General features: G+C 35.1%; 1 protein-coding gene across 1 annotated transcript in view; it reads left to right on the top strand.

Moving 5' to 3' along the window:
* Positions 1-29: 29 nt before the first annotated feature.
* Positions 30-18,082, top strand: part of Hltf (helicase like transcription factor) — a 61,376-nt gene continuing 43,323 nt past the window's right edge. The window contains exons 1-9 of the mRNA XM_041659201.1: positions 30-150; positions 1,187-1,394; positions 5,590-5,756; positions 6,872-7,005; positions 7,755-7,852; positions 9,852-9,926; positions 10,953-11,144; positions 14,657-14,752; positions 17,582-17,651. Of these exons, the coding sequence (XP_041515135.1) occupies positions 131-150; positions 1,187-1,394; positions 5,590-5,756; positions 6,872-7,005; positions 7,755-7,852; positions 9,852-9,926; positions 10,953-11,144; positions 14,657-14,752; positions 17,582-17,651 (1,060 nt within the window). The 5' untranslated portion in view covers positions 30-130. The remainder of the gene's footprint in view (positions 151-1,186; positions 1,395-5,589; positions 5,757-6,871; positions 7,006-7,754; positions 7,853-9,851; positions 9,927-10,952; positions 11,145-14,656; positions 14,753-17,581; positions 17,652-18,082) is intronic.

The following is an 18,082-nucleotide window of genomic DNA, read 5'->3' as shown; positions in this document are numbered from 1 at the left end:
ACCCACGTCAGTCTCTCTCTGGGGTCGAGCCTCGCTGTTCGGGTTTGCTTCCTGGTGTCTGGGTCTCGGAACCTTGAGGAGATTTTTCAAGCGGCTTGAGGGGTACCCCGAGGTCTCCGCGCCCGGCGCCATGTCCTGGCCGTCCACGAGGTGAAGGGCTGAGGGGGTGGGGCGGGAGGCCGGCGGCTCTGCGCTCCCCTCCCGGGCCGTAGGTGCAGCTCCTGTTCCTTCTGCGGGTCGCTTGCGGCTCGCGGCCAACTCGGGAATTTGCTGCCAGCACTTCGGGAAATCTTCACCGATTGTGGGGAATCCGAAGCTCCACCCAGTTGGCTACCCTCTGTGCTCTAGGCTTTGTTAGGAATTTCTGTTTTAACGTCTCCGAGACAGCCCGACTCTGGTGTCTCACAGTAATGTGCACAGACGTGCTAACATACAGAGGAACTGAAAGGAAAACTCGCAAAGGATAGCTCCGTGTGCTTTTAGAAGAATGACAACGTCTAGGAGGCTTCCAGCAAACTTTTAATCATCTTTAATGGTTTTCATGCCCATTCCTGCAATAATTATCCTTAAGATCGAAGTTACCTTTAAAATAACAAGCTGGTGCATAGGTTAGCTTTCTGTGATACCTGAGTTAAAATGTATTCTGTTCTGAAGGAGTAAAAGCAGTGTTATGTTGAAAATATTTTCATAGTCGAACCACCCTTCCACAGGAGGCGGGAGGCAGAGGCAGGCAGATATCTGATTTCAAGACCTGCCTGCCTGCCTGTTCTACAGAGTGAGTTTCTAGGTAAGCCAGGACTACACAGAGAAACCCTGTCTCGAAAAACCAAAGCGAACAAACAAAAAAACAAAGCATGTAACAAAATTAATTTTTATAAATGTTTTCTTCATTAGTTGGCATTGAAAACTTTGACATGCAACTCTAGCTTCAGGTATCACATACATTTTAATGTAATATAGTTTTCACCAGAAAAGAATTTCCAATATTTAACAGGTCAGATTATCCTGGTAGCTTTCCTCACTCAGTTCTTTTTAGGCAAGGTAATTTTTAAGTTATATTTGCCACATAACAAATAAAATGGAAGGAAATGATTGGCCTGAAATACTATTTGATTCTGTTCTTTGAAAAATACTTGCTTAAATCTGTGGTTTTGATGTCTGTTTTTTTAATTTTTTATTTTTATAGGGATCCTGATTGGAAGTATTTGCAGTCTGCCCAGTATGGAACCCATGGAAATTTTCCAAGACTTTCATACCCAACTTTCTTTCCACGTTTTGAATCCCAAGACATTATCCCTCCAGATGACTTCCTAAATAGTGATGAAGAGCTAGATTGTGTTTTATTTGGAATTTTGAGAGGTCAAGTTGTTGGACTACGCTATTACACAGGAGTAGTGAGTATGAAGAGATACTAAATAAAATTGTGGTATACTTAATGGTTTTAACAGTAAATTATATTAAATGGTGATATATACAATTAATGTTTTACTTTAAGTGACTGAAATATGTCTCTCAAAGGCTAGTCAGAAATACCTTTACCATCTTTGACTAATTTTTTACATTTTTGCCATGCTTACAGTATATACAGCACTTTTGCCCACACTGTTATTGATCCTTATAATTTCCGAGGTACTCTTCCTTAATGGAAGATAGAGATGGCTAAAGAAGATCTAGATGGTTAAATGGTTTGCCCTAAGTGTGGAAAATATATGTTGAATTTAGAAAGTGACTTTGAATCCATCAGTTATTACTAAATAAGTTAATTGTTTATTTTTGGATTCCTCCCTTTATTTTTGTAATATGAATAGCTCTTGTTCTTTTTTTCCTATGTTTCTCTATTCTCCAAATTGAATGTGTGTGTGTGTGTGTGTGTGCGCGCGCGCATGTGCAAACGCCCACGTGTGTAAGAGAAAGAAAAAGGGACAGATTGAGAATATATATATATAATTTTTTTCTGGACAGTAATCTTCATTATGGTCATCTTTGTTATTTGGATAATATTTCTAATATCTAATTTTTTACAAGAAAATTTCAAGCATAAAATCAAAATAAGATTCAGAGATTAGCAAGTATTTTCTGTATTTGCTTTATTTTTTCCTTTGGTCTTTTGTAAAAAATAGTAAATGTATCATTTTATATTAGTATAGTTCAGTATATATTTCTTTACAATGCAGTTTGGGGGCTGAAGAAATGACTCAGCAGTTAAGAGCTCTTGGCTGCTCTTAGAGAGGACTAGAGTTCTTTTCTCAGCACTCATGGCTGGCAATTCACAACTCCCTTTAACTACAGTTTCAGAGGTCTGTGCCTTCTTCTGGCACACATGGGTACTCATATATAAGCCCCCACAACATACACACATATCTAAAAATGCAACACATATTTAAAAAAATTAGTTTTTACATTTCATTTTCATTAAAAGAATTAACAATTATATGTAATAAGTTATCAATAGTTGGATTCTGTTGAAAATGTCCTTATTTTTATCAGGATTAAAACAGGGTTGATATATTCTCTCTGGCTGTTATGGACTATAAGGCTGTTACAGATTTGTGTGTCAAAAACAAGGTTTGTTTTGCGGAATCTTGTTGGTTTTGTTACTTTTCCTTTGCCCTTGTATATTTACGTTAAAACTTGCTAAACGATTTTTTGCAGTTGTTGTTGGGGGAGTGAGTTTGAGACAGGCTTTAACTTTATAGCCTATCCTGGCCTGGAACTCACTAAGTATTCAGGTTGACCTTGAACTCACAGTAAACTCATAAAGGTCCACTTGTCTCAGCCTTCTGAGTACTTGATGGTTTCAGAACATTTTTTTCAGTATGTATAAACTGAATTAATGAGGGGATACTTTGAGGGAATTCTGTGTTTCCCTTTTGTCTTGCTTTTCATTCTCTGTATTTTTTATGTTGGAACATCTCATGTTGTTTAGTAGTTGTAGGAGATGTGCTGTCCAGGAGATTACTTAGGGAAGAGCGATTATTTCTTGAGTTTTTATAAATTCATAATTTTCATTTTCTACTTAAGTGTTTGACTAAACATAAAGTGCTTGTTTCGTGTTTCTTCTCTGTATCCTAATGCTGCACACACATGGTTAGTGAAGATTTTGATATCGGTAGGATTTCTTTTCCCACTTAGCTAAATTATAATTTTTTTTGCCTGATGATTAAAAAATATTATTATTATCTTAAAAGTCTAATAGTTTCATTAAGATATTTGTTCTATAAATTTGTTTCCTACTATTTCAGAACAATTCTGTGATTATAATTTTAAATGCTTGCTTTATTCCAAAGCTATTTCTTCTTTAGAAACTCCATCTTCTCTCATTTACGTCCTCTCTCTGACTTGCTCTGTTTGCTGTTACCTCTATACTCTCTATATCTGCTGCTGACTCTGAATATTTTTACTATAATTTTTCATTTTTCTATTTTCCCCTATCTTTTATTTTTCTTACCATGTTTTCCCAAATACTTTGTTTATATTTGTGTTATTTTACTCCAGTCTTGGCCCTTGAAATATTTTCTTTCCTCTTGTCCTGTTAGCAATCTATGCTTTCTTCTCTGGGATCTTACTGCTCTCTGGCTCTCACATCCCTTCATGAGTTGTTATATTTCAGGTTTGCACTATTTCAAAATTTATATTGTTTTTCTAAAGTTTAATTTTGTGAAGGATTAGTTATAGGTATTAATCTCATAACAGTTACTTATTTTTATCTTAGAATAATCTCTGTAACACTAGTTAACTAATAAGAATATATGCTGATTAAATATTTAGCTCATTTTCCCACAGTATTGTATTTAGGTAATGCATTCATTATTTTAAAATAGATAAAATGCATTGAATTTTCATACCATAACTTACCTTATACGTTCTATACTTTTTTCTATAAATGTGCATATATGAATTGAAATCATACATTAACAAAAATAAATCCAAACAGAAAGTGGTTAGTTACTCCCATTACAGTTATGCCGCTGTTGTACCTAAGGGTATTTCTTGCCACTCAGTAATTATTCCAATTTGAATAGTTCACAGCTGGCTAAGACTGTTGATAACCCCAGGACCACTACCACCCCCAGAAGCCTCCATAGCGCCTTCCTGACCTATGAAAGCTACTCAACAGGGAATAAGTCAGGACCAACGTCATTTCTCCAGATCCTGTGGCCAGTGTGTGTGGTGTCTTCACACTGTCTTACCATAAAATTCTGGAGGGCAGCCAAGAACCAAAACAATATCATGTATTATTTTGGGAGTTTCTTGAAGTCCAGAATCCTATATCTGACACTGAACTTTAAATTTGTCAACCTAGGGTTTCAGGTATGAGCATAGTTCCCTGTGTAGAGTAACTCTAATTAAACTCTTTTACATAGAAAAACATCTCACACACATAGTATGTAGAAATATATGTATGTGTGTGTGTGTATAATTTCTGTGTTATTTTTGTTTTCATGCGTCCGTCATGTTAATTATGTCTCGCCTAGCCCACCCTGTGCTCTACCCTCTCTCATCCCTCTCCCTAATTAATCTTCCTATTATTCCTCTTTTCCTCTTCATATCACCTGACTTCTTTCTCCCACTATTAAGCACCCCTTATTGTCCCTTTCCGGTTGCCTGGATTGTGCAGACAATAAGATCCATATATGATTTAGAACATGATTTGTGTCTCTGGGTCTGGGTTACTTTACCCAATATAATGTTTTTCATATCCATCTCTTGACTTGCAAATCTCATTTTTCTTTATAACTAAATAAAATCCCATTTTATGCAGGTACCACATTTTCACTCTTTATCACTTGATGGACATATAGGTTATTTCCATGTCCTAGCTGTAATGAATAGAGTAAATAGGAACATGTATGTGTGCATGTGTCTCTGACTCAATCATTTAGGGGCACATATATCCAAAGTTTAGCTATTTGGAAAATGTAGGTATTGTTCTCTTCTTCAAGGTAGACTTACTGTACCTTTCATATCTTATAACTTATTTTTTAATAAGTTTTAGCTTCTTTTTTTCTTTCTTTTCTTTCTTTTTTTTTTTTAGACAGGGTTTCGCGGTAGCTTTGGAGCCTGTTCTGGAACTAGCTCTTGTAGACCAGGTTGGCCTTGTGGCCTTGAACTCTGCCTCCCGAGTGCTATGGTTAAAAGCATGTGCCACCACCCCAGCTAAAACTTACTAGCTTCTTAATGAATATAAATTAGAAAACTAGAGTAGAAGAATCATTTTAAAATATATACTTTAATATTTCTGGTTTGAGCTGTGCCTCTAGCTCATTGACAGATTGCTTTGTAGTCTTTACCAAGCCTTGGGTTCAATCCCCAACATAATATAAACTGGGGGTGGTAGAACACATTGTAATCTCAGCACTCAGGAGACAGAGGCAGAATGATCAAAGTTCAGTACTGTCTTCAGTTCAAGATCGTCTCTGGCTACATAGCAGATTTGAGGCCAGTTTGAGACTCTGTCTCAAGCCAGCAAACAAAATACAGAGAAAAACTAACAATAATTTATATGAATGAGTATTCTTGAAACAATACAGGGAAATCAAACTATTACTGTTCATATTTACATTATTATTATCTTCTTATTTTTACTAGGTAAATAATAATGAGATGGTTTCTTTACAACGAGAGCCTGATAATCCCTACGATCAGAATGCAATTAAAGTGAACAATGTGAATGGAGATCAGGTCGGCCATTTAAAGCGGAATCTTGCAGCTGCCTTGGCCTTTCTCATGGACAACAAATTGGTACAAGTGGAAGGGTATGTGCTTTTAGAGTTTGTTTTAGTAATTGTGATTTTTAGTTCTCTTTGAATATATACACATTTCCTGGGCATCTGGAAGTGTCGTGGCACCACACTTTGGTGTACTTTCAGACATGTTCAATTTTCTTCTTTGACTTTCCTATCTAGCTATCAAACAGTTGTACACTTATTTTCTTATTATTACCATGGAGAAAAACAAACTTGAAATCAAACTTGCAGTTGTACTTAGCTTCCCGCCTCATACTCCTCCAGATTCTGCATGACAGGTATGCCTTACCAGAGGAACTTCTGATGGTGGGGTGTTTTTCCTGTTGTTCGAAACGGGGTTTTGCTGCTAGAACCTGGCCTTGTACTCCCAACCCTGCCTTAGCCTCCAGTGTACTAGAATTAGAAATGGGCACCATCATGCTTAGCTCACTTGCACATTTTAGAGTTTTATTCATTTCTTACTGGAAATAAAATCGAGATAATCTATATAATAATTTTCTCTCTGAATGCAGAACTTACTAAGAATTGTCTTTTGATAAATGATAGATCTGGCACATGTTGTCCATTGATTGGGACTTAGGAAGTGGCTGCCCTTTAGCGAGGGCATATTCTCTGCCAGCTTTTTCTCCATTTTGTTTCTCATTGTGAGAATTTCATTTTTCATTCTGGTTACTTGTTCTCTGTTAGTATTTGTGATCTTATTGTAAATATTTGGGATAGTTATATTCTAATCCTAATGCTTTGAATATTCATCCCACTTGATTTGGAAGATAAAATAAATGGTTAACATCGCCTTTGCTTTTTCCTTTATAAATTTTTGGTGAACATTAGATGCTAAAACTATCCTGTCAGATATATGCATTATTTTGCTTATTTTGCAATCTTGCATGTAAGTTGTCTTTTGTGAACTACTTTATCCTATCATCTCAAGTTTTTTTGACATCCTTTTATAAAAACACCTTTTTTCCTGATTGTTAATTTTATTTCTTTTTCTGTTTTTCAGATTTGCTTAGATAATCCCTTTTTGTTTTAAATTTTTGTGTTTGAGTGATATATTGAATATATTCAGAATTAGTATAAAAATAACTTTCAGTTTTTCATTTTTTTTCCCTTTACTATAATAGAGTAGTTCCTTTTGGTGCAAATAATGCTTTTACCATGCCTCTTCATATGACTTTTTGGGGAAAAGAAGAAAATAGAAAAGTGGTTTTAGATCAGTTGAAGAAACATGGATTTAAACTGGGTTCCACCTTGAAAGGTATGTTTGATACTGTGAGGTTCAGGGATTGTAATTTGTCTCTTTTAGTTTGGTTGGCTAACGTAATGTCTGCAAAATACTTTAAATTATAACTCCTTTTTTAAAATCTTTTGAAGAATTGCTGACGTTTCCTTTTATATTTCTATTGAAATGATAGATTCTGAGGAATGTATGAATGTGTTTATTTTGTCACTGTCTAGCCATCATAGATCACTCATACATGAGATAGTTAATCATATTGGTCCACCATTATATGTCCAAATCAGAACTTCATGTTTGTAATTATGGATTCATCCACACACCAAAAAATGTACACAAGGAGGGTCAATGTCCTCTATTTAATTTTCCCCAATATTAACCTAATTCTTTATTTTAAACATTTATTTTTAATAACTTTTTTTAACAAAAAGAATTGTTGAGTAGGGAGTGAAAAGGAATTTGCTGTTCTCTTAGAATTTATTCAAATAATATGCAATTATTTTTAAAATGTAATTTTTTTTCTTTTGCGAATGATTTAGTATTTAGCTTTATTTTTTTTTTAGCTTTAGGGATATATTTCAGTAGTAGATCATTTATATACTTTTATATTCTTTGCAGTTCTGGGACTATCCATACTAGGCAATTATTCTGACACTGAGCTACAACCCCAAGACTATGGCATTTTTAAATACTGTTTGGTATTTACATTTATTCTGGTGCTTAATTTCTTTTTATTTGCTCATTTTATTTTTTCTCTTTGGAAACTGTAGATTTAGGATTGAGTTCGAAGAATAGTTTGGTCTCTGGAAGATCTGGACCAAGATATAATATGCCAGCTCATGTTGCGGTACAGATGACAGCTGAACAGGTAAGCTTTCTGTTGTTTGTTCATTTTTATCTTGAGTCAGGGTCTCATGTAGATTTACCTCAAAATCATTTTTGTCTTAGGGTTTCTATTGCTGTGAAGAGATACTATGACCACAGAAACTCTTAAAAAGGAAAACATTTAATTGGGAGGCTTACAGTTTAGGAGTTCAGTCCATGGTGAAACATGGTGTCATGCAGGAAGACAGGCAACTGGAAGTGGTCTCTCACTGGGCATGGCTTGAGCATGTATGAGAACGTAAAGCCCGCCTCCACTATGATAGGTACTCCAACACGGCCACACCTCCTACTAGTGCCACTCTCTTTGGGGGCCAATTTCTTTCAAACCACCTTAACTGTGTGGCTGAGAATGGCCTTGAACTCCTGGTCTTCCTGCCTCTGACTCAAATATTGGGATTAGAGGTTTGTCATCACACCTGCCTCAGGTATGTTTTTATCTTGTACTGTATGTAAATTTTTAGTGATAAAGGTTGCTGCTTAAGAGAACAAGATAAATATGTATGTGCTGGTATTAGTGATCTTTAGTTGTGTTGTTAAAATTGTAATGAAAACTACTGTATTGCATATAGAATGTAGATATTTATTTGCAAACATAATCTTAAAAAGCAGTGATAAGAATTATACTCATCCCTTTTAATTCACAGAAACGAACTATCCAATCACACACACACACACACACACACACACACACACAGCACTTTTTGTATAGAATCACTACATATCTCATATTTTAAACAATTTCTAAATTATATTATCTGCTATAAATATAAAAGATATGTAGTAGTTAGTCTATTGTTTAGGGAATAATGACAAGGGAAGTCTGTGTAAAGAGGCTTAGTACAGACATAAACATTGTATGACACAATATTTTTGATTAATTACATCTATGAAAAGGAGGATGGGTTTACATTTATGCAGTTATACATATAGAAAATTATAGATACATTGTATAGGTAATATTTTTGTATATAAATTTTCAGAATGTCCAAGTGGTAATAAAAAAACACTAGACTGTGAAAAGTATTCTCGCTCTTCAGTAAGATTGCAAATTCAGTATTAAAAAACTTAAAATCTGTGACATTACTGGAATTATTTTGCCTAATTTGTAATCCAGGATGTTGTTAAACCAAGTTACTCTGAAAAAATGTATATGATGTTTGTTAATGTTAATATAAATAATTTGGACGATAACATTAAAACATTTTTATGACTGCCCACCAGTAGTTTTAGACTAAAGCATTCAAACATTTTGTATCTGTTTATCTACTAGAGGTATTCTTTTTATTTCCCAAATAAACTTTTCCTGAATGTTGACAGGACATGAGCTTGTGCACGGTGGGCAGATCGTAAGCCACTTCTATTAAGCTGGCATGATGTTTTCTAGATGACTGCTATGTATTCATATGCTATTTTGTAAAGACATACAGTGTAAATTGCTTTAAAACTGAACTAGATCAATTTAAATGATCAGCTAAATTAGCGTAATATTGGATTTACCCTAACAGGACATTGTAATAAGTTTGCCAAAATAGTTTAAATGCTAGCAGAATCATAGAGTTCTAATGGGAGAGAGAAAATTGGTAATTTAACTTCTTTCATGTTCTAGATTCATGAAAATAAGACACAGGCAATAGTTCTCTGCCTAAACATGCAGGGTCATTTGTGCACATGTCTTAGGACTTAAACTTCACTCCTGTCCTTTCAGTATCTTTAGGCCTTGTAGAGGGTTGGGCCAATGTTCTCTCAGCAGGCTATATCTCAGGCTATATACAGCTCTTTTGTATATTTATCTGAAATGAGTACATTTACTTCTATAGAAAAATCACCTTGTAATGCTTTTCAGTGAGTGATTTACTGTCTCAGATACTTATTTTATGTATGCTTCACCATTTGACTTATTCGGTGTAAATGATTTGAAACCTATAGATTACATGTAATTTTCACTTTGTTTTTAATCAGCATTTATTATTTTTAAACTGTAGCTCAAAACGGAATTTGACAAATTATTTGAGGATTTAAAAGAAGATGCCAAAACTAATGAGATGGAGCCAGCTGAGGTACAGAACCTATATATTTTTTTAAAAAGTGGTTTATATTGTATATAAAGTTTTATAATGACTTTGCTTTTCAAATGTGCAATATACTTTGAGCTTAACCATATTCATAACCCATTACCTTCTCCTTTCTCTCCTAAGTATTTCCATGGAGTGTTTGTTCTGTTTTTCATGTCAGAAAGAATATGTTTGTATTATGTATATATGGATATTTGCATACACACACCCTAGGTTCCCAGTATGAGAGAAAATATGTGATGTGGGTCTGACTTTCTTTCTAGGTCTGCCTTTACCACAAAATAATAATGATCCAGTTCCATCTATTTTTCTGTAACACACATAAGTTTGTACTTTAAGGCTGAATAAAACTGCACAATGCAAATATGCTTCATTTTTCATCTCTTCATTTATTGACAAATGCCAGATTAAACTTGGAAGAGCTCACTCACAGTAGATTATATGTATATGTAGCTTTCCTAGATAACTTCATATTGATTTTGATAGTGGCTGCACTAGCTTACATTTCCACTAGCATTATAGAAAAATTCCCTTTTTCCTAAGTCCTTGTGAACATTTTTCTGTTTGTTTAAAATTATACCTGTTCTCATAACTTAGTACATAGCTAAGGACATTGGGCACTCTTTCACATGTATATTGGCTATCTGTATATTGCTTTTTTGGAAATGCCTGTTTTCTTTATTTCCTCATTTGTGGATAGACAGTTTCAATTTCAGAAAAGGATTCCAGAAACTCAAGAAATTATTTCTGGAACTGACTCATTGAAAGCAGTTAACAGACTGCCAAGATAGTTTAGAAATTGGGGCAGTCTCTGCTAGCTGCATGTCTGTTTTAGGGTTGATATATAGAAAATATAAAGAACTTAAAAATATAAACCAATATTTCAAATGTATTGAATTATTAGCTGTCTCAGTAATTTATACATTTAATAATATAAGAAAATAACTCAGGTTCTGCATATGAAAAGGGTAAAGACTGATTATGTTTTTCTTTATGACATTGCATTTGTAGGCTATTGGAACCCCATTGCTTCCACACCAAAAACAAGCTCTGGCTTGGATGATTTCACAAGAGAACAGTAAAGAACTTCCACCATTCTGGGAACAACGAAATGACTTATATTATAACACAATAACAAATTTTTCTGTAAAGCAACGACCAGAAAATGTTCATGGAGGAATTTTAGCTGATGATATGGGTTTGGTAATTTTTTTTTTAACTTCAGTTAGGAAAATCTTACTTTGCAATTACAATTTTCTAAAAAGAACTTGTAAAGTGGAAAGATGGGTGCCAGTTTAGGACTGGAGTTTGCTTTCAATGTAGATGTAAGATACATATTTTTAAGTATTTTTTTTTTAAGTATAGGCTTCTAGGAAACCAACAGATGGATCAAAGAGCAAAAAAATAGTTAAAAATGGGTAATAAAATACAGTAACATTAATGAGTGTATAAGCGTATATTCCCAATTTTCTTTACTTATCAGAATTCAGGACAACCTACCATTCATGTGGCTTTTAAAAAGTAAATGATGGTGAGTTTAGTTTCCATCATTGCAAAAAATAGTAGAATGTAAAGAAAGGCCCAGTTATTTCAGCTGAGGAGCCTGCGCCTCATTTTGTGCTTTCAGAAAGAAAACCTTTGGTATCGGTAGTAATGTCAACAACAAGAGAGAAGCAATAGTCTCACAACCTTCTTACAACCTATTTAACTATACTGGTCTATTTGTTTCTTATTCTGCTTCTGCTGCAGACCTGCATCCTCAGCTACCAGAGAATGCAATCATCTTTAAGGACTATGCGGATGACCCAAGAGACTGAGGTTACCTGGTTGGAGGGCCTACCACCAAGCTAAGCTAGAACAAGTTAGCTGTCCCTGCAGGTTCCTTTCCTACTAGAATATGGATTCTGGCCTCATATTATGACTTTATGTATTACCCCAGCTTCAGTGTCACTAGGTCTGCTGAGAAATTTAGAAATAGTAATAATGCAGGTTCTGAGAAGTTTGACCTGAGACATGGACAGTTAGACAGGAGCCATGAGATGTCAGATGCTAGCACAAGAAACAAGACAGGTATCATGACAAGTTAGCCTGGAGCCATGACAACAGTAATAAAGTAGACAAAGGGAGTGGGGCAGGGATGGGACAAGAGCAATAGGCCTGATAAGGTAGACATGGAAGAGGACAGAAAATGGTGTTGCCAGTGCGCAGAGCAGTCTTACATGCATCACAAAAAAGTGGTAAGCGGAAGATAGAGTTAGACCCCATGGATCAGCATCTGCTCCTGGGGCTTCCCAAATAGAGTGAGGCCATGATGGGCAGTGACGCTGACACGACCAGGTCACTCTCCTAGCAGTGTCCATCCCGCTCATAGGACTGTATTTCTGCCAGCACTGAGCCTCCTCACTCAGGATCTAACAGAAGGACCGAACCCTGACTCCTCTGACCCCTGGCAGTTTTCTTACCTCCTCTTTCCTTTCTTCCCTTTCTCTATCCTGCAGATAAATCTGGGCTTCATCTCTGTTAGACATGCATCCTACATATGCTCCTACATATTTAACTCTCCATTCCTTGGTGTCTTTAGTAACAGTTTTGTTTTGTGGGTTTTTTTTTTTTGTGGGAGGAAAGAAGATAATGTTATTTGAAATCATATTCTAGTTCAAACACTGGGTATGCATTGGAGCATAGTACATATTAGTGACTGGTTACCACAGCCATTCCTGTGGCTTTGGTCATAGAGCTCTCACTTTGAGCTCTATAACTATACAGTATCAGGCATTAAATTAAATAGTTTTGAAATATTTAAAAGAAACAATAGATAAAATCTTAGAAGTAGCATATTTTAAAGATAATTCACATATCAGTATTCATAATAATAATAATAGTAGCTTTTATGAGAATGCTGTCACTGTTCAGTTGTGCAGTTGTTCTGATGTGTACATGCAGAAGGTGGCAACTGACTGTCAAATTGTGGCATTGTTTGCTATGTTGGGATTGTGTTGCCTTTTTTCCTTACAGACAGTGCAAAAGTAATGTATTATTAGTTTCTTTTCTTATCTCTATGATACCATTTCTAACTTTAGAGAGGAATTTTATTTTATTTTTTGACTTTCAGTTCTAGAAGATACAGTCTGTCATGGGGAAGGTAAAGGGGCAGGAATTTAAGTGGTGGCCATCTTGTGCCTGTAGTCAAGAGGCAGACATGCATGCAGATGATAACCCAGTCTATGGAATGGTGCCACACACAGTTAGAGTGGCTGGCCCTTCCTACCTCATTTACCTAGTCTAGAAATTTTAGTATGGACATATCTCAGAGGTTTGTCTTCCAGGAGATTGTAGTTCCTGTCAAGTTTACAATTAGTATTAATCTCATAAGTATTTTAAAAGCTCTTAAGATGATATCCTTTTAAGATGAAATACTAAAATCCAACTATTTATTCATTAAAGGTACTAACCACTAGACAATAATACTAACTTTATTATCATTACAGTTCATCTGTTCATGTTGTATATTGAATGTTTTACCTGTTGCCCTTTGGAACATGCTAATGGTACATCTGCTACATATGGTGCATTTCGTCATGAGTGTTGCCCCTAATCTTATAAACAAAGAATTACATTCTTGGCAGTTGCTTTAGTCATACTATAATGTACAAGTTTTGTAACATTTTAATGTATTACTGAAAATTGAATTAACCCTTACAACAAATACTATTGTTTTCCTTAAAGACAATGCCTTACACCTTGCATTGATTACTTTGAACAAAATTCAGCATAGACACTCAGTCATTAACAATGACAGTTGCTCATTCTTTCAAGTAAAAATAGTATATGAATTTTGCAAATATGCATGTAACAACAATTAATGACAAAAGAGGCCATGAATTTGAAAGGAAGATTTGAGAGGAGAAGATGATCTGATTATAATCTCCAAAAGGGGTATGTAGCAGTGCCTGAGGACTGACAGTAAGATTCTTCTCTGGCCTCCATACGTATGTATACACATGCACCTACACACACATAAATAATTTTGATCTTACATTCTCCTGAAAGGGTATGAGGGTACCAGACTTTGGGGACTGCTTTATTTTTTTTATTTTTATTTTTATTTTTTTTTTTGGATTTTCGAGACAGGGTTTCTCTGTAGTTTTTGGTGCCTGCCCTGGAACTAGCTCTTGTAGACCAGGCTGGCCTCGAACTCACAGAGATCCACCTGCCTCTGCCTCCCGACTGCTGGGATTAAAGGCGTGCGCCACCACTGCCCGGCTTGGGGACTGCTTTAAAATTACTACTTTTATTTCTGTGTTACTAACTATGAATACTACTGTTGAAAGTGATGGTCTTCATATGCATATTAGAATTTCTCATTATCTTTACTGTGAGGTTCAGTAAAAGCTGTTGATATTAGTTTCATGATAAAATGATAGTTCAATGTAGAGTGTTAATCATTCAATAAAGTAACATTTCTCTGCTGCTTATAGTCAAACATCTAGTAACTTATGTTAGAAGAAAAATGCTCTTAACTAAGTGAAATACTTATTTTTCATTAACAGTTATATTGTTTAATAATCATACATGCTGTGACTTTGACTGATACTATTTTATTACTTTAAAATAGGTTTGGTTTTTTTTTTTTTTAAAAAAATAAAATATGTTTTGAAATGTTTTCTGGTTGGATTTTAGAATCTGACCATTTGTCTTTTAAAAATATTTTAAAGGGCAAAACTCTGACTGCTATTGCAGTGATTCTGACCAACTTTGCTGATGGCCAGCCTCTTCTCAGTAACAGAAGAGAGAAGAATCATCCCAGAAAGGTAAAGAAAGTGTGTGCTTGGAAGACTGCTTTACCATAGACATTTCTATATCATTAAAGTACCTGACACCTAATTAATAATAACTGATCTTGTTGAGATGTGATTAATGGTTTTTAAACCACTCATAATGACACTTATAGAAGTGTAAGTTTTCTTGAGGGGTGAATGTTTTTAATCCCAGTACTCAAGGGATTTTTAATCCCAGTTTTTAATCCCAGTACTCAAGCAGATCTCTGAATTTGAGACCAGTCTAGTCTACAAAGTGAGTTCCAGGCCAGTCAAGGGATACATAGTAAGAGTTTAGTTCAAAACAACAGAAATAAAACAAATTAAAAAACTCCAAATATACAAATAAGAGTATAAGTACCATATTTGTCTTAGTTCTGTTTCTGTGAAGAGCACGATGACCAGGTTTACTTACCAAAAAAACCATATTAATTGGGAGGTTGTTTATAGTTTCAGAGGGTTAGTCCATTATCACCAAGGTGATCATGGTGGGGAGCATGGAAGTATGCAGGCAGGCATGGCAGTGAAACAGTAGCTGAGAGTTCATTAGTGCTGGTAGATGGGAGGGACGGACAGAGACATTAGAAATAAACAGATATTCCTGTTCTCAACTGAAAATCCTAAAAGCCTGAATCAGAAAACAGCACAAAGCTGCTTTCTGTATTTTACTTTTCATGTACACTAGTTTTCCTTAGACCTTATTATTGAATTTTTAATTTTTTTTTTTTTTACTTTTACTGGTATTTTAATCTGCTAGGATCTCAGATATATTTATTTGTTTGCTTTTTTGTTGATTTTGCTATGAATACTACTGCTGTATCTTATTAGCTTTGGGAATTCCAGAAAAGAGAGTGTGGTAAGGCAGCCTAATGGAGCTCCAGAATCTTTGTTTTAAAATTTAGTGTGGCCGGGCGGTGGTGGCGCACGCCTTTAATCCCAGCCCTCAGGAGGCAGAGGCAGGTGGATCTCTGTGAGTTCGAGGCCAGCCTGGTCTACAGAGCTAGTGCCAGGACAGGCTCCAAAGCTACAGAGAAACCCTGTCTCGGAAAAAACAAAAAACAAAACAAAAAAAAAACAAAATAAAATTTAGTGTAGGAGCGTTTTATTCTAATGTCAATCTCATGTCATGAGTTTTTTTTTTTCCAAACTAACATGTATAATTGAAAGCTTTTTTTTGTGCATCTGTGTGTTTGTGTTCATTTGGAAAGATTAAGGCCAACTAATTTTCACTTTTTTAGTATAGTGGGAGCTTTTCCTATTTTAAGCAAATATCAATATGTACAATTAGCTAACTAGGCAGTTTTTTTTAATTTTTATTTTTTGTAATGTTTATACAAGATTTTCCTACCTCTCTTCCCACCCAACTTCATATTCTTTCTCTCAAAATGAAACAAAAAACATAAAAAATGGGACAAGTATGGATTGGTGCAAGAAAAAGAGTAAGAGAAGAAAAAGATACTTAAAACACTGATAAAAGCACATAAAAACATGACGTCCGTTTTGTGTTAGCCAGCTGTTTCTGAGCATGGGTCCTGTCCTGCGATGTGGTTTATATACCTAATTTCACTTTTTTGGAATAAACAACTGATTTTCTTTTTCCTAACAGGAATGAATTGCAAATAGTTTCTTATGTAGGGGTGGGACTTTGTGCCTATTTTCTCTCCCCCGTGCTGGGATTTTGTCTGGCTTGAATGTGTGTAGGTCTTACGTGTGCTGTCACACTTTTAAGTTCATAATGTGAACAGTATTGTGTCTGGAAAATGCTGTTTCCTTGGAGTTATCTGACTCTTAAGTTGTTCTGCCTACTCTTCCACATAGACTCTGACCCTTGAGGTAAGAGGTTTGAAAAAAACATCTTTGTCTGTTGTGCAACTCTTGGACATCAGAGAAACCACAATTCCTTCCCTGAAAGATAGATGGGTGTTATCACAGAACTTTTCTTTTTGAGGCACTAATATCAGTAAAGCCACATACATTTAAAAGCATTGTTTGTCATGTCTTCAAGACATTTTTAAGTCTGATATAACAGATATATGCCCTCTAACCTACATGAAAAGTAGTGTGTGTGTTTCTCCTGTTTCTTGGGAACCCTTGATGTGAGTCAGCATATGACTGAGGATCTATATCTTGCTTTTAATGCTATTTGTGTCGGCACTTTCTCTAGCAATAAACTGCTGTATATAAGCCAAAAAATAAAAGGAATAAAAAAAGAAAAAAAACACATCTCATTTGGTGTTGAATCTTTCAAAATCTTTCACTTCGTATGTTTACAAGTTGTATCTGTTTATTACCATCTATTGCAAGCAGAAACTTCTCTCTACTGAGAACTGTGGAATGCACTGATCTGTGAGTGTGGGAGTGTGTCATTAGGAGTTGTTTTATCACAGTGTTCATGTGTCGGAATAACAGTACTAGGTTTTCCCCTTGTCTCAGGTTCTGGGCTACTTCAGCAGTGCCAAGTATGGGCTCTGTCTCATGGAGTTACTCTAATAACATTTATACTGTCATTGTACTAGTATATTTTGTAAGTGTGTCATTATTGTAGCTTGCAGTGCTCAAAGCTAGATAATAGTGATGATTCCTTTTCTACTCTGCTAGTGTGCATAGACCTTCAGCTCCGCAAACACTAATCAGTAGGTGTGAAGCTTCTCATCATTTTCAGTTGTGATACTGGTGAAAAAAATTTAAATCTATGTATATTTTTACCTCTATTTTCATCATTTTTAAAATAGTGAGAAATCTGTCAGCATTTTTAAGTAGACTTCATTATGTAAAGCAATAAAAAAACTGGTATTCCGTTGAAGAAAATGCCTTTTTACATAGGAATACAAGGACGAGACTGTTAAACTCAGAGGAAGTAATACTAACAACGAGGCTGATGGACTAAGCACAGGTGAGTTTTAATTATGAATATGAATGTTTTTCTCACCTAAGATAATTCTGTTTTGGGTTTTGTAATATATAAACATTTAGGGTCTATTTTTCTAAAGAATGGTGTGAGGACTGGTAATTAGAAAAGTTTTTGTCAAAGTAATTGATTGGTTATTAGTATAAAACCAGTTAGAAAGGTTAGGGGAAATGTTTTTGAGAGAAAAATTTCTCCAAAGAACAATTTAAAGAAAAGAATAATATTTTGTTTTAGAACTTCATTGTATTTAAAAGCTAGAAAGAAATTAGAACCAACTCTGAAATCAAAGAAGGGAAGAGATCTGTGATGTTAGCAGTCATGACCTTTATACTTTAATTTTTGAAGCCAGATTGAAGTAGAACAAGGCTAAAAGTATTGTAGATTAGTATGAAGAACAATAAGGGATAGAAAACATT

The sequence above is a fragment of the Microtus oregoni genome, unplaced genomic scaffold (genome assembly GCF_018167655.1).
Source record: "Microtus oregoni isolate MIOR12 unplaced genomic scaffold, Mior012 000010F_ref0000083, whole genome shotgun sequence".
Taxonomy (NCBI): domain Eukaryota; kingdom Metazoa; phylum Chordata; class Mammalia; order Rodentia; family Cricetidae; genus Microtus; species Microtus oregoni.
The sequence above is the reverse complement of the archived record's forward strand: the minus strand, read 5'-3'. Positions and strand labels throughout refer to the sequence as shown.